This window comes from Lissotriton helveticus, chromosome 2_1 (assembly GCF_964261635.1).
Source record: "Lissotriton helveticus chromosome 2_1, aLisHel1.1, whole genome shotgun sequence".
NCBI classification, from domain to species: domain Eukaryota; kingdom Metazoa; phylum Chordata; class Amphibia; order Caudata; family Salamandridae; genus Lissotriton; species Lissotriton helveticus.
The window spans coordinates 146395748-146408407 of NC_136059.1; the positions used below are offsets into that span (position 1 = coordinate 146395748).

The 12660-nt window shown below is 45.9% G+C and overlaps 1 protein-coding gene across 1 annotated transcript in view; it reads left to right on the plus strand.

Annotated features, from left to right (window-relative positions):
* The window catches only part of LOC144820081 (vomeronasal type-2 receptor 26-like), a 160073-nt gene that overhangs the window by 102637 nt on the left and 44776 nt on the right, over positions 1 to 12660 (plus strand). Inside the window, exon 5 of the mRNA XM_078677733.1 lies at positions 4527 to 4650. Coding sequence (XP_078533859.1) covers positions 4527 to 4650 — 124 coding nt within the window. The remainder of the gene's footprint in view (positions 1 to 4526; positions 4651 to 12660) is intronic.

The following is a 12660-nucleotide window of genomic DNA, read 5'->3' on the forward strand; positions in this document are numbered from 1 at the left end:
GATGTCAAAATTAGGAATAAAGTCTATCCATTTATCATTGGTCATTTTAGCCCGCTGCCCTGTCACATTCCAAAATAAAACTGAGATACGATGTTTGTTCTCATCCCCTTTATATCCCCCATTATCTGGTTTTGGTCTGTTATCAGTTCTAGGGTTGTGATCCTGTTTAGAGGGGGAAACTAGGGAAGGGTGATTTTGACCTGCGATCAGAGTCGCGGGAACATTTGGTGTATCCTTCAAGGAGGCTTGCTTTGGGCATTGGGTAAGTAAAATATCATTTGGGAAGTGCTGCTCAATGGTCATAGATCGAACCTTTTGTAGGCTGTCAGAACTATTTTTAACTAAAATTCCTGTATCAAGTCAATCAACTCCCTCCATGCCTGAGAAAACGGCGTAATGATTGTATAATGGAATAGAGTAATTGGGTTGCTGATGACGAAAGGGCCAGGGATAACCTTCCAGATTAAAAGGTGGATGCCTAAACCAGTCATACTGGTTTCGGGAAGGGGGCTCTCTATGATTTCTCATGGGCTGAAGCAGTGGCCTAACATTAATTCCCGGGGCCATTGGAATTCTGGGATAAAAATATGTCAGGTCACATGCGTTAAAGGTGTTACTGCCATTTTGGGGGATCCAATTAATAATGTGACCAACAGCTCTTTCGTCTTTGAAATGTATTACTATTATATCTCCCTTTATGTCTTTTTTCCTTTGTCCTAGCCAGGGAAGACGCCTGACATGCAAGATTTTGCCATATATATGTGGAGGGAGAGGACGATTCTGTTTTAGCCAATATATTACTTTATTCCTTAATTGGTATTCAGCTTCAGTAGTCCCTTCCTCTAAGGGTGGCACGCCAATAAGGACCACCACGTATGGAACTGCTTCCGGCGGCAATTCCACAGTGAGCCTTTTAGATGGAATTTCCCTCATAACCTTTTCTCGATCATTCGCTTTAAAAGCGGTCCGATGGAGGTACGATTTCCCACTTGCCAAGGCCTCCTTATCTTTCTGCTTTGTGCTTGTGATTGGTACTGTTTCTTTAGGGGGAATTGAATTTGCTGCTTTCATTTTGGATGGATTGGCAGATTTAATTACATTCTGGGCTGCAATATTTGGGGCTGGGACAGGTTTCGGCAGAGCAGATGTAAGCTTTTGTAGGTCTTTTGTGGCCTCTTTGATTTCCCCCATAACTTGTTCCAGAATTCCCAATTGCAAGCCTATTCTTTTCAGCCTCTCTGCTACTGGCAATATAAGAGATTTAATTAGATGTTCCATATTGCCCATTAGGTCAGAGGATGATGAGTCCTTTAATGGTACAATCGGTGGTATAACTACTACAGGTGTTAATGGTGGATTATCTACTAAACTCTTAGTGTTCCAAGAGTTAGTATGAGTAGTCTTATTTTTATTTTTATTTTGACCACTGTCTCTTTTTCTTCTTTTTTTTGGGGGCGGACCCAAAGCAGGAGTGGATTTATGGGTCTTTTTAATCTTTTGGACGGACTTAATTTTTGGTGGTGGGGTATCTAGCAGTATTTCGACCTCTGGAATAGAGTTAGAAGAGAGTGTTGAAACATTTATTGTTGGATGACTGGTTACAGGCAGTGTAGGGGATCAATCCTGGAAAATTAATGGGATGCTATCATCAGGGAATTCAGCACAACCCTCCTTTTCACAGATAAGACTAGGGACAGGGGAAACGGCCTGCTGCAACGCGCCCATAGACGAACGTTTGTTCTTGATAAGCTCCACTGAGCGGTGTCTATCGGCCCGACGCTCTGCAAGCATTGTTTCCCTGTCAGTCTCATTGCCAACCCTAAAAATGTAGTTATCGAGCGGACCACGATTGGTTCCTCCAGGGAGAAGTGATTTTTCCTTTGGGATGGATGACATTATAAGAGGCAAACAATGACTAGGAGGACCTACTTAACTCACACTTCAGTTCTTACAATAATGCTATCAAACCAATAACTAATAAGACATTTATAACCGGAGAACCAAATAACAATGATGATTGAGACTGCTTACTCAGTCGTTTATACTTGGAGTATTTGTGCAGTCCTGGACATCAGTAAGCCAAATGGAAAGAGAAAGAAAATGGGCCCAGCCCGGCCTCCTTCGGCCTCAGAGGGCCTAAGAGGGCCCGCCCTTTGCCCGGCGCTCCCGCGCAGCGGCAGACAGTAGTCAATATATAGGGGTGCAGGCGGTGGTGGGCGGGTCTCGCTGTTAGCGCAGGACCAGGTGATGTAAATCGAGCAGGGACTCTTGGGAGATTGAGTCCCTGCTCCGCTGCTCCTCGCGCCTCACAAGACACCCAGGTTCCTCTAGTTGCCAAATGCAACCGCCCAATGTCAGTAAACCAGGTTGGAGAGTCCTTTGCGGTGCAGAGGGCAAGATGTAGCGCTGAAGCGCTAAGGCAATCCTTTCTCCAAAAAATCAAAGCGTTCCTCCGTGAAGCAGTCTCACGAGGTGTCCCAAGGGTCAGTAGGATAGCGTAGGGGTTTTAACCCGTGCAGGCGGTGGTGGGCGGGTCTCACTGTTAGCGCAGGACCAGGTGATGTAAATCGAGCAGGGACTCTTGGGAGATTGAGTCCCTGCTCCGCTGCTCCTCGTGGCTCACAAGACACCCAGGCTCCTCTAGTTGCCAAATGTAACCGCCCAATGTCAGTAAACCAGGTTGGAGAGTCCTTTGCGGTGCAGCGGCACCCGCGAAGCGGGTGCGGCAAGATGTAGCGCTGAAGCGCTAAGGCAATCCTTTCTCCAAAAAATCAAAGCGTTCCTCCGTGAAGCAGTCTCACGAGGTGTCCCCAGAGCAATTAAACTGGTCGGTAATTTGCAAAAACTTAGAAAAATGCATTAAAGTAGCATTTTTCAAAGTTTCAAGGTTACACATACACATGTTCTTGAGGCATGTGTGTGCGCAACATGGGTGCACACCACAATTTCAGGGGTGCAACAGGGTGTCCTTTTGACACCCTTGCACCATTGAAATTGCACATGCAATTAGCGACTACTAACTGGTACTCCCAAATTGCGCATGCAATTTCCCATTCGCATGCAATTTCCCATTCATTCTTAAGGGCTTGTAGTCCCACAGGAATGAATGGGAAGCCATTCCTTAATTGTGACTCGCAATTTGCGAGTCACATTTAAGGAATGTTTAGGAATTACTATTTTTATAGTGATTACTACATGCATAGGCTTTTGCGAGTCCTTAATTGTGATTCCTTAATAATCACAATTAAGGACTCGTAAAATTATACATACCTTGATGCATGTGCCCCAACATTCTTAAGGAAGGCCAAGATCACCTGAAGGAGAGCTCTGACCCATACATACATGTATGCTTTGTATACCCTTGTCATGTGACATCCCTATTTTAACAGAAATATAATATTTGTCACGGCATAATACATTGATGTTATGAATGGATTCCTGAATTAAGCTGATATTCTGGGACATATTTTAGATGCATATTTCTCCTGCCCATTCTCCCAATAGGTAGTCAGGCTACTGTGTGCTTGAGAGTAAATATTTCCCCTGTGAGAATACAAATGTCATTGTCAGGCTTAAACTAGTCTGGGGCACTCATTTGAACAGCCCTAACACTGTACCCACAAGCTGGCCTCGGTTTCATTCTGAACTGTGAGTAATCACCCTTTTTCTCGTGTGTCAATAGCAAAGGTCAAGGAGTATACCTTGAGCAGATGAGTCTCTTAAGTAGCACTAGACTTTGATGGTCGTTTGTTAGGTCTTTAAGTTGAAAGTTCTTCCTTATTTAAGTGTGCCAGCTCCCTGAAACCATAATGGGATGCTATCACCGTCCCATTAGATAGGAAATTGTATTTTCAATTTAGGGTTTGCACACTGCCTCTTCAAACCTCTACTAATTTATGGGTGTGCAGCGATGATATGCTGTGTCACACATGTAAAACGTTCCTAAATCGACTGGTCATGTATGATTTGCCTGCGGGGTGTGCCGTCCCACAGCGTTTATGGATCAAAGCGACGGCAAGCAAATCTGGACACAAAGTAGTTATGCAGCTCTCAAAATCTTTTGAGCAGGTACCAGTCTAACTATTGTATGTGCTGTTGCTAAGTTTTTGGGAAAGATGTGGGTGTTCAGAGCTAAGGCTCTTGCTGCAGTTGGGAAGCCTGCACAAACAATCCCTTGAACAAAGGCCTGAATGATCCAGCACAACTTTGTTATTTAAAAGAGTAAGTGACGAGGCCTTTGCCATCTAGTCCCTAATCATTTTTGACTACTTTAAACATTGTGATATTGTTTAGTTAAATGAGTTATCTATTTCAAGAAATATTTTATGTTCTAGTTGTTTTAGAACTATGTTATGCTATCTTTCTTGGTATGCTGTGATGCACTGGCTCTCATACCTGTATCTTTGTTTTATGTCAATTCTTTATAATGCAGCTGTGTATATGTATTTTACTACTGCTTTTATGACACAGATGTCACAATAAAGCTCTTTTGATGATGACTTCTTCCTCATCCCATTACTTCACAGATCCCTCGCTCTGTCTGCAGTGAGAGTTGCCACCCAGGGTACAGGAAGGCTCCCATAGAAGGAAAGCCCAGCTGTTGCTTTCTATGTGTGCCCTGTGCAGAGGAAGAGTTTTCAAACTCCACTGGTGAGTGATAACGTTATGCCTAATGGAGAATTAAGGCATTAACTGCAAAGGGAGCAAGAGCTGGCTAATTGGTCTTTCTGAGCCGTGATGCTGACTGCTGGACCTAGAAAAATAGGTAAAATGTAGTAGATCTGAATAAATGAATGCAGGGTTCTGGTGAAATTGTACAATTCATTGCATTTCCATACTACCCATTGCCCCAGACAATGTCTTCTAACTGGCGTTTCTTAATGCCCATCCAAGCTACTGTGACTTCAACTTTTGTCGTACGGCTATAGGACAAGATTTGTAGGTCAAGAGGAAGTGTGCTCCATATGATGGATAGGTTCCTGCACTGACAGTGAGTGGTGTCTGTAGTGAAGTTAGCAGGCTAGTGGTTGTGGGTGGAGCTTAGGGGGTGGACAGGAAGAGGAGGGAACTCACGAGGAAGAGGCAGTTAGAGTAGGGACAGGAGACAGGTTGGATGTACTAAAATAAAGCTCCAAGTTATATGGCAATAAGTGTCTGTGTTTATTGTAGCAGGATGCTACAACTGGCGACGAGGGTGGGATTGCACTGACCGCAGCCCACAGGATCACAGAAAGGCACCCTGTCTCCTGCAGCGTCGAGGGAAGAGCTCCGCTGCCGAGTAAAGCTAAGGCCTGGTGTTTGTGGCCGAGAGCAAGTGACTGTGACCCAGCAACCGTGAAGAGACACGAGTCGGGAGCCCACTCCGACCCTGTCCCGCGCCACACGGCGAGTGAAGAGGTGTCCTGGAGGAGAGGACGCTGCCCCGATAACCTTGCAGCCAAGTGCGGCTAAACGCGCCAAACCGGAGCTTGAATACCGGTGAAAGTAAAACCTCACGCCCGATGCGTAAGGTTTGGCATGCGGTCGGCGTAAGTGAGAGCGGGAACTGTGACAGTGAGCTGGGAGCCCACCCCAAGCTCACCTGAGGACTGCTGTGGCCTGCTGGGGCCGAAAGAGAGTGCCTCCTGGTGTGGACTGCCCCCGTGAAGGTCCACTGTCAAGTGCTGCTTAGCGCGGTGAATTTGTGCCCGGCGTCGGAAAACCTCACGCCGGATGCGTGGGTTTTGGCACGCCGCTGCCGAAGGACTCTGCAAAGTAAGGCGGGAGCCCACCCCAACCTCACCTGACTGCAGCCTTCACCAGAGAGAGCCAAATCAGGAGTATGCTGACCCTGGGAGTAACTGTCGGTAAGTCCTGAAGTGAAGAGAGAGAACCTCGTGTGCCTTGCGTGCCTGTTGATGCGGCGGCCATCTTTAAGTCAGGCAAGTTTCAAGACAAACCCCTTGACTGTTACACGGCGGCCATTTTGAAGTCAGGCATTGATGAAAGAAACAAGCATTGGCAAATAAACAAGCATTGGTACTCAGGAATAAGCAAACATTGGCAAAGAAACAAGCATTGGTACCCGAAAACAAACAAACATTGGCAAAAGAAACAAGCATTGGTTCCCGAAAACAGACAAACATTGGTAAAGAGACAAGCATTGGTGAAACCAAGTGAGTGTGACAAAGACACAAACAAACACTGCAAAGATGTCCGATGTTGATAGAAATCAGCCGCCACCGGCAGACGCCAAGCCTAAGGTTCCAGGTGGGTCGTACCTGCGAGCGCCTGAACCCCTAAAAGTGACCACTGGGGGAACCATGGGTCCCAAATGGCAAGAATGGTTCGAAGAATTCGAGGATTATATCGAAGGATCAGAAGTGACTGAGGATAAAAAGAAGTTGATTGCCCTGCGTAACTTGGCGGGGCGGGAGATAGTCAAAATAATCAAAGACCTTCCTGACGCTGAGGCGGACACCTATGACAAAGTGCGTGACGCATTAAACAAGAGATTCCTTCACAAAAAGAATGTTGACTATGAACGCCATACATTTCACTCGGCTCGTCAAGGGAAAGAGGAACCAATGAGTGCTTTTATGATGCGACTGAGAGGACTAGCTAAGCATTGTGCATTTGACAATTTCTCGACAGATGCCGCAATTAAGTCACAAATAATTGATGGATGTCACTCCGACCAATTGAGGAGACGACTATTGAGAAAGGAACATAGCCTTGATGATATAGAGGAGATGACACGAATATTTGATCAAGCAGAAGAATATGCAGCAGACATCGAAATGGGACACAAAGGAAGTCGCGAACAAGTGCGACGCGTGCACGCCAAGAACGAAGGTCGAAGACGCTCGAGTGACAAACACTGGAGATCACGTCCGTCATCACGTCGAGAGCAATCAGGACATCAGCGGCGAGAACCGTGGAAGAAGGAAAGGAGATCAGAGAACGTGAGGAAGTGTTTCCGTTGTGGGTACGATTACCCCCATGTAGACAGCTGTCCTGTCATGGGCCAAAGATGTCGGAAGTGTGGTCGAACTAATCACTTTGAAGCGATGTGTGGTGAATACAACAAGGAGAGAAGAAGTGGTGCCACAAAGACAGCTCAGCCCGATTCACGAAGAGGTACCCCGAGAACGTCCCGATCTGGTACTCGAAGACATCATGCCCGAGCTGTCCAAGACCAAGCTGAACAGTCTTCTGAGTCATCACACTCCAGCCGAGAGTCACGTCGGTCCAGGTGGGAACGGAGATCACCATCCCAGGAATCGAGACCGTCATCCAGAGACTCAACTTACACCATTGAATATCTGAACTTAGCTGTAGATCAAGACCAGCTCAAGACATATCCCAGACTGGATATCAAAGTTGGCAATCATGACACGCAATTTGTACTAGACTCAGGTGCATCTCTGAACTATATTCCAGTCACCCAATATGAAAGAATGAAGCCACGTCCTCCACTGACCTTTGCACCAGTCAGAGTCTTTACATGGATGGCTAAGAAGCCACTCCCCTGCCTCGGGAAGTTTTCAACGACCCTCCACCATGAGGACACAACCATCCCAGCAGTAATCCACGTCATTAAGGGCCCGGAAGCGGACTGTCTACTGAGCCTCCCGACAGCTGAACGCCTTCATCTAGTGGAAATCCTTTTCAAGGTCAGCGGAAATCAAGATGTGACCCGCCTGTTTCCCAGACTATTCCAAGGACTAGGCAAGCTAAAGAACTGCCAAGTACGATTACACATTAATGAACAAATCAGACCTGTCGCTCAACACCCTCGACGGGTACCATTTCACCTCCAAACCGCTGTAGAAGAAGAACTCCAGGACTTGCTAGCTGCTGACATCATCGAGCGCACCGAGGGTCCAACACCATGGGTGTCCCCAGTAGTTATTGTTCCCAAAAAGGGCACGGCCAACAAAGTCAGACTCTGTGTAGATATGCACCTGCCCAACACTGCAATTGAAAGGGAGCGACACCCGGGGCCGCACTTGAGTGATATGATTTCGGCCCTGAATGGAGCGAAAATATTTTCCTAGTTGGACTTAAACAAGGGGTACCACCAGTTAGAATTGGAGGCAAAGTCGAGATATATCACCACATTTGCAACCCACCTGGGGTTGTTCAGATACAAGAGACTAAGCTTTGGGGTTTCCTCTGCAGCTGAAATATTCCAGGAAGCCATTCGACAGGTCATTCAGAATATTCCCAATGCCTTCAACTACAGCGACGACATCCTTGTCTATGGCTCAGATCTGCGAGAACATGATATCGCACTCAATCGTGTTTGCCACGCACTACTAGAAGCAAACCTGACCCTCAACAAAGAGAAATGCGAATTCCATCAGGACACACTAAAATTCTTTGGTCATATCTTCTCAGGCGCTGGCATGAAACCTGACCCCGACAAGATTGGGACTCTTAACAACACCGAGAGCCCCCAAGACGTCAGTGAGCTCAGGTCGTTCCTCGGCATGGCCAGTTACTGTGCTCGCTATATCAGGGACTACGCAACAATCAGCCATCCCCTTCGCCTGTTAACCAAACAAGGCCAGCCGTTTGAGTGGACTCCCCAATGTGAAAAATCCTTCAAGGAAATCAAGAAGGCGGTAGCATCTGCGGATCACTTATCCTATTTCAACCCAAAGAGAAAAACGGAAATTACTGTGGATGCCAGCCCCGTTGGTCTTGGTGCAATCTTGGCACAGTATGACAATGACTCAGACCCACGTCGGATAATTGCATATGCGAGTCGTAGCTTGACCGACCCGGAGCGGGCATACTCGCAGTCAGAAAAAGAAAGTCTTGCCGTAGTGTGGGCATGTGAACATTTTCATGTCTTCATGTATGGAAAACATTTCACTTTGATTACGGATCACCAGGCTCTTGTTACCATTTACGGAAACCCACGATCCAAGATGCCCCCAAGAATCGAAAGGTGGGGTTTACGACTACAGGAGTACACATTCACCATCATCCACAAGCCAGGGAAGTCAGAAAACCCAGCTGACTATATGTCCAGACACCCGGCCACATCTTCAGTCTCTAAATCGTCCATTGCGGAAGAGTACATACACTTTGTGACCGATCAGGCTCTTCCTCCCGCTATCCCAATGGACACCATCAGAGAAAGCACAGCACAAGACATCATCCTGCAGAAGGTCCTGCGCAGGATTCGACATAACAGATGGAGGCATGATTATCAGGATGCAGAGACTGATCCGGTCCTTAAACAAGAAATGCAAGCCTTCCGGCATGTGTGCAGTGAGCTGTCAGCCACCACGGATGGCATAGTACTGCGAGACCAGAGAATCGTGATTCCCACTCAACTGAGACAAGGAGTGGTTGCCCTTGCCCATGAAGGACATAGGGGTATTGTGTCAACCAAGCGAGCATTGAGAGAACGAGTGTGGTTTCCATATCTCGACCAAATGGTTGAAGCTACCTTGAAGGACTGTCATCTTTGTCAACTTACGAGCAAAAGTGATCCTCCAGCACCCCTAAACATGACCCCTCTACCACCTGGTGTGTGGCAAGAAATTGCCATTGATTTCTATGGACCCTTGGCATCGGGCAAGTATGTGCTAGCCATCATCGATGAACACTCTAGGTACCCCATTGCACGTTTTGTGTCATCTACAAATGCCGTCAGCACTCTCAAGGTATTAGACGAAGTCTTTGCGGCCTGGGGCGTTCCCTCCACGGTTAAGAGAGACAACGGTCCTCCATTTAATGGAAATGACTTTGCAGCATTTGCGAAACACCTGGATTTTCATCATCGTAAAATTACACCCCTCTGGCCACAGGCCAATGGAACAATTGAAAGATTCATGGCCACGCTCAAAAAGACTTTTCAACATGCGACAGCGGAAGGGAAAGATCTACAAGTCGCCCTCAACGAGGTCCTCCGAGCTTACCGAACAACTCCTCACGCTACTACAGGAAAATGCCCGGCCACACTCATGCTGGGGCGTCCTATGAGGAATCGCATCCCAACGTGGGAAGGGGCATTACGACCATCATTGTCACCCACTCGAGATCATCAAGAAATGATGAAGACAGACCAGTGCCGAAAAGACAAAATGAAGTCGTATGCAGATCACAGGAAAAGAGCAAGATCACTCTCGTTACATGAAGGAGATCGGGTGCTTGTCAAGCAAGAACAACAGAAAAAGACCGACTGCCTATTCAAGGACGAATCGTTACTGGTTACGAAAAAGAAAGGAACTATGGTGACTGCTGAATCAGAACAGAGACGAATCACGAGAAATATTTTGCATTTCAAGAAATTGCCACACGATGTCATTGATATCTCAATGAGTGAAATGGACACTCCCGGTTCGGAAGAACCACCTTCAGTCAGTCGTGAGAACACTAGTCCAATCAATGAAACAAGGAGTGATACCAATCTGGGAATGAGGTCACCACGACCTCATCGTGACATACGTCCACCCAAAAGACTTATTGAAGAAATGGACTAGAATGTCAGTATGTTGCTTGTTTTGTTACAAAGGGGGGAGATGTAGTGAAGTTAGCAGGCTAGTGGTTGTGGGTGGAGCTTAGGGGGTGGACAGGAAGAGGAGGGAACTCACGAGGAAGAGGCAGTTAGAGTAGGGACAGGAGACAGGTTGGATGTACTAAAATAAAGCTCCAAGTTATATGGCAATAAGTGTCTGTGTTTATTGTAGCAGGATGCTACAGTGTCCACAAAATGCAAACATAATGTGGGTTTTGCAAGAGATGCTTGTTTGTACTGATGACTTCACATATTGGAGACTTGGGGGAGATCTTAATAAAGAGGTAGTGCAATGTCAGCTGATTAAGGTGTTGGGATTGTGGACAGTGGGACAGTGGAGTAGTGTGGCTCACTGGTTAGAGGCGGCAGGCCTGAGAGCAGAAGTCAGCCTGGGACCAGGGTTCAATTCCCGACGCGGCAGGGTCGTGGACCTTGGTCAGCGGACTCGATAATTCTCGCTTCGGTGCTTACTCTAATCAGGGGTTCCACTCGGCAACTCTGGGCATTAGCTTGCCTAATCTCCACAACGGCCCCACCAATTCCGGGGATGCCTGGCTCCACCTTGGGGACTCCCAGCAAGGGACCAATCCCACAGGGAAAGCCAGGACGGGTTCCCCAGAGTTATACAGCGCCGGGACGCCCCGTTGCTGGGGCAGCTGTGTGCTTTACAAGTATACTACATTTACATTTACATTTGGGATAAAATAAACCTTGGATATGTAATCCAGTTTGTTATTGCACAAGCAGCAGACGTCTGGGCCTGTTGTATACATTCAAGAAATGTTTATGTAATCTAGCATAAAGAGCACATCAATATTCCATTTTGGAATTAATAACAACAGTAAGTAACTGGTCCAGGAGTTTGAAAAAATGGAGAAGTAGAGCTTTAGCCTGTTCATTTGGATGGATCAGTTTCTTACCACTGTGTACAATTAGAGTCTTTAAAGAACACCAGCATCCAAAACAAAGATTTAGAAATTTTGCTAAGTGCTTATGTTAAGTACAGATCAACGATACTAGAATATCTAGCGATGATAACATAGCTCTCTGGCTTGTAGCCAAATATAAGAAGCTCAGAATAGAATCATTGAGTTGAAGAAAAGTAGGTCTCATCCTTTCAAATCCAGCCAAGAAAATCTTTATTTGGCTTTAAAACAATAAAAGATACAAAATACATCGTAATAAAAGCAGGCAATGTAATGTACTCAGGCATTAGAAAACATTAAACATTTATACAAGGTTAACAAATTTCCACTTAGCTCTTTGATCTTGAGTTTCTAATTCTAATGTACAGCTGAATAAAACTAACAACCATGAAACAAATATTTTTCAACAAAAGTTGCTGCAAAAACAGAAGAGTGGGCCTTTATTGTCTAACATCGAGTGAACACAATAGAGGTAACAAGAATTGATTCATAGATGATGTTTTAAACGAAAGAAAAATAAGCATAAAGTATGATGTTGTTTGCACAGAGAGTATGTCACACAGACATAAAAGCAGTCCTCTTTCAATAATCCCTTCTTGGTAAAGGTGAATAAAAGCTGAACACTGTTTAACCTAAACTGAGTTAAGAAGAATCTGTGGTGAATGTTAACTACAGTGGTAAAATACAGAGCAATGTTACTAGTGACAGAGATGGCAGTGTAAGCATGCACGCAGGATTCACTAAACTCATTTAAAAACTGGTCCTCCTTGAGTTTCTTAATAAGAAATGCGTTACTTACCTGTAACTGCAGTTATCCAGTATTGGTGTCTTTCATAGATTCACATGCCCGAATCATTCCCCGTCGTCGAGATGGGAGTCCCCGGTACATAGAAAAGTAATGTCCTATAGACATACATAGAGAAAAGTAGGCCTGAGGGCCTTGCCTTAGTAGCCTATCTATGTCCTTTTGTAAAAAGGACCAAACTCCAGAAGGTAGCCAATCAGCTACCACCTCCCTCTAGAACCTTCCTGTCAGGAGCCTCAGTCTCTCAGATTTAGAATGAGCTCGTACTTTGGATTGTAATGGCCGTCCGGCTTTGTCATGGCAAAAGGCAATTGCAGAGGATATCCATTGTGAAATGCTTTGTTTGGAAAGTGGCATGCCTTTTCTCGGTCTGCTGAAAGCGATGAAAAGCTGATTCGTTTTCCTGAACTGTT